We start from the raw sequence: 3,785 nt of genomic DNA on the forward strand, positions 1-3,785 counted from the left end.
TAAGATAATAAAAATAGCATATGTTTGCTGTCTTGAAGTTTATAATGTAACAGAGTGGTTTTTGTATCATAACTTTTGGATGGTCCCATCCGGCACTTTTTAAAAAAATGTATTTATTTTTGGCTGTGCTGGATCTTTGTTGCTGTGTGCAGACTTTGTCTAGTTGCAGTGTGCAGGCTTCTCATATGGTAGCTTCTTTTGTTGAGGAGCATGGGATCTAGGCTCGTGGGCTCGATAGTTGCAACTTTGGGGCTCTAGAGTGGGCTCAGTAGTTGTTGTACACGGGTTTTGTTGCCCCGAAGCATGTAGACTCTTCCTGGACCAGAGATCGAACTCATGTCCCCGCGTGAGCAGGCAGATTCTTAACCACTGGACTACCAGGGAAGTCCCCAACCAGCACTTTTTTGAAATATGAAAATATTTTAAGAGTATATCTTTTTGTAATAAGTGTGTTATATCTTGTATCTGCTGGTTTGGGAAATAAAATGTATTTAATACAGGTTGCAAAGTGAAAGTTTGAGAAGTGCTGGTAGTAGGTTAGCATCTACAATCTAGATGTCAAACATTTATTTTTTTAACTATTCAAAGCCCCAGTAAAATCTTGTGGGATTTGTTTATTTAGCACAGTTAAAAGTTAGCTGTGAATGCTTTGCAGTTGGTGTAGTTGGTGTAGTTGAATGTGGTACTGGAACTCTATGAGGGATGCATTTTTTCTCCTAACTATTGAACTCACTCCCAGTTGCATATTTACGTTCTGTTTTTACATGAGGGTCAACTAGGATTTATATTAGAAATATTTTTACATTCCCTGTCTCAAAAAAAATAGTCTTTTCAGTGCAGTTCCCCCTTATTTAACCTCATCTGGACTCTGAGACTCCCCTCTGAGGTGACAGATGGGTAAAATAGGGCCAGACAGGTTAAGTGATGTGTCTAGTGTTCTGCAGCTCCATCTACACCCAAGCCATCTGAGTGAAACTGAGGGTTTTCATACTGAGAACACTGCCCTTAGCTGGAGACCAGGATTTGAAGTAAAGCCTTCCTTCATCAGCAGGGGGAATTGTACCATGGACTTGCCTGGCGCTCAGTGTCCCCGTCTCCGCACCACTCCCAACCCCTCCCACCACCTCCTACCCCCACCCACCCTCACCCACCCTCCCACCCCAGTAAAGAGCCTCCAGACCAACAGAGGGAAAGCACCTGGCTCAGCCGTTTTAAGAATATACCTTAAAGGAACTTAAGGGACTACGTTTTCTCCTTAGGCTCCTATTTTAGTCAAGGGAACATGCTCTGCTTCTTTTTGCTCTGAGTCCTCCAGTCCTGACTCTCAATATTCATAGGTTTTTCTTTCAGTCTTTAACGTGTTTGTGTGTCTCTTTCCCAGTCCAAAGAATCCTCATCGGTGCTCAGCTGTGACATTTCTGTGGATGACAAATACATTGTCACTGGCTCTGGGGATAAGAAGGCCACAGTTTATGAAGTTATTTATTAAGGACAAATCTTCATGTGAAATGGACTCCTTCTCCTTGTAGCACTTTTTTCTCTCATCCTTCTGTTCCCCCGCATCCAAAACCAAGGATTTCCTATTACTCATTGCAGTTGTGGAAGCAGCCCCTCCTCCCCCACTTCCTCCCTGCTATTGAATTGTGAATACTCATTAAGAACCTGTGATATCAAAATCTTCAGCTATCTACTTGGAAGATCATGGATAACCCTACTTAACAGTGAAAGGAATCTTTAATTATGTATTATATCTGTAATATATTTATTTTGTTTAAAGAAGGCTTTCTAACAATGACTGACTAAATAAAGCTGTCTGTTCCTGCATTGGTAATGAAGATGCGTTGTACTTGATACCCATCCCCCCCTTTTTTTGGCAAAGGAGGGGAAAGGAAGGTTTAAAATAACTGATTAAAAATGTCACTAAATGTAGACTAATGACTGTATAGAGATGTGAAATGTATAATTACATATGGAAGCAATATGTTGCTGTGTTGTTAGATTTTTTTGTTTTTGTTTTTACATATTTTAAAAGATGTTTGGAAATTTAAACAATTAGAATGTGACAGACCACGTCATATTCATTTGAGTCTATTCAGACAACTTTAACAAATATATCTATAGCTTTAGATTATATTCGATAAAAGTACTTGGACTTTTTCTTTTTTTTTCTCTTTTTTTGACTTGTTGACAAGTGTCTTTGTAATATGTTTTTAATTCCTTTTTTATTGTATTATAGACAGATGAACAAATTAAATTTGGCCTCAAAGGGAGAACTTAATCCCTTCTTGATATTTTTGCCACATTTCTTTGCAAAGGGAGATGTATGCCTTTGGGCAGTTTTGTCTACGATAAATTAGGGGCTATTTTTTGGCATGTTCTTTGGGAATGGCACAGATCCAGGGGAGGAGTCCTCCCACTGTGCAGGTCACGTCTTTTACAAGACAAGGACAGCAGAGGAGGATTTGCAAGGGCCTCCCTCTGAAAACCAGGAAGAATGGACTCTCACCTGGGATGAGGACTTGCTTTCTTTACGTCCAGTTCTTTCCATGTCTTAGTTGGATGTCCCTGAAATGGACACAGACTGTGCCATTGTGCCGGAAACATTGTTGTTATCTTTTATGTTGTTGTTGTTGTGTTAAACTATGATATGTGACTTCTTTTTTTAATTATTATTATTTTGTTCGAATGCTTTAAAAAAATCTTTTAAGTCTGTGGATCTGCTGATGTACAGTGCCTTTGCTGCTATGGATCAAAATCAAGAGAACTGTGTAGATAAACTTTATTGTATAAGTAGAAAATTACTTAATTTCATACTAGAAATGGATGGATGCTGCAAGTTGAAACGGACTGTCCATTGACGTTCCTAGTGTGGTAGCAGAAAACAAAATGGTGTCTTAAGTGCTTAGTGTTTGATGTCATTAACAGTTTCGTAAAACTCTACAGTGTAGAAAGATTTTGATACTAAACTGTGCATTGTACATAGTTCTAATGCATTGTATTGACCACCAGTACTTCTATAATGGTAGATTGTTTGTGCATTCAGACTTTTAAGCATTAAACATAAGTAACTTCTAGTATGCTTATTTCTAATTCTTTGTTTTGCTGGCTTTAGTTTTTTTTTTTTTTTTTTACTGTGCCACTCCTTATATATATTAAGACTTATTAGTTTTATTCAAGGGAGATTGTTGTTAAAAAGTCACGTGGGCTTTTTATTGTTGCTCTTTTAATTCTGTTTTTGTTTTTACTTGAGAAGAGCTAGAAGGGAGAGTGGATAGAAGTTACTGATGACAGGTTGCTACCAAATATTTATTGACTGCCTCTTTAGTTTGTCAAAAAGTTGGCTTGTTACTCAAAAGTCTTGATGTCTTAGAGCTGTACTGTGCTGTGCTGTTCAGTATGGTTACCACTAGTTAGCCATTTGTGGCTATTTAACTTTAACTTGATTAATATTAAAAATTCAATTTGTCTGTCATACTAACTACATTTTAGACATTCAGCTTGCCACATGTGCCTAATGCTATCATGTTGGACTCCATAAATTTGTAGGACATTTGCATCATCACAGGAAGTTCTGTGGGACCAACAGTGTTTTAGAGTTAGCACATGCATACTATTTCCAGCCTTTGCGAAACATTTCCAGCATGATACACTGAAGTCTTTGAAAGCTTAAGATCCCTTGGGCTGCTCCTGGTTGAGTGTGTGAAGCTTCAGCATAAGAAAGCACTTAAAGAATTCTAAACTTTGGGACTCAAAAACCTATCATTTTATAGATCCACTGGGTAGAA

The 3,785-nt window shown here is 38.1% G+C and overlaps 1 protein-coding gene across 6 annotated transcripts in view; it reads left to right on the top strand.

The window, feature by feature from the left end:
* TLE4 (transducin-like enhancer of split 4) overlaps positions 1 to 3,483 on the top strand; it is a 154,100-nt gene extending 150,617 nt beyond the window's left edge. For all 6 annotated transcript variants that reach the window (XM_010851142.1, XM_010851144.1, XM_010851143.1 and 3 more), the window contains one exon: positions 1,382 to 3,483. In XM_010851142.1, coding sequence (XP_010849444.1) covers positions 1,382 to 1,489 — 108 coding nt within the window. In that variant the 3' untranslated portion in view covers positions 1,490 to 3,483. The remainder of the gene's footprint in view (positions 1 to 1,381) is intronic.
* The last annotated feature ends 302 nt before the right edge of the window (positions 3,484 to 3,785 follow it).

The sequence above is a fragment of the Bison bison genome, unplaced genomic scaffold, assembly GCF_000754665.1.
Source record: "Bison bison bison isolate TAMUID 2011002044 unplaced genomic scaffold, Bison_UMD1.0 scf7180017864298, whole genome shotgun sequence".
In the NCBI taxonomy this organism is placed as follows: Eukaryota; Metazoa; Chordata; class Mammalia; order Artiodactyla; family Bovidae; genus Bison; species Bison bison.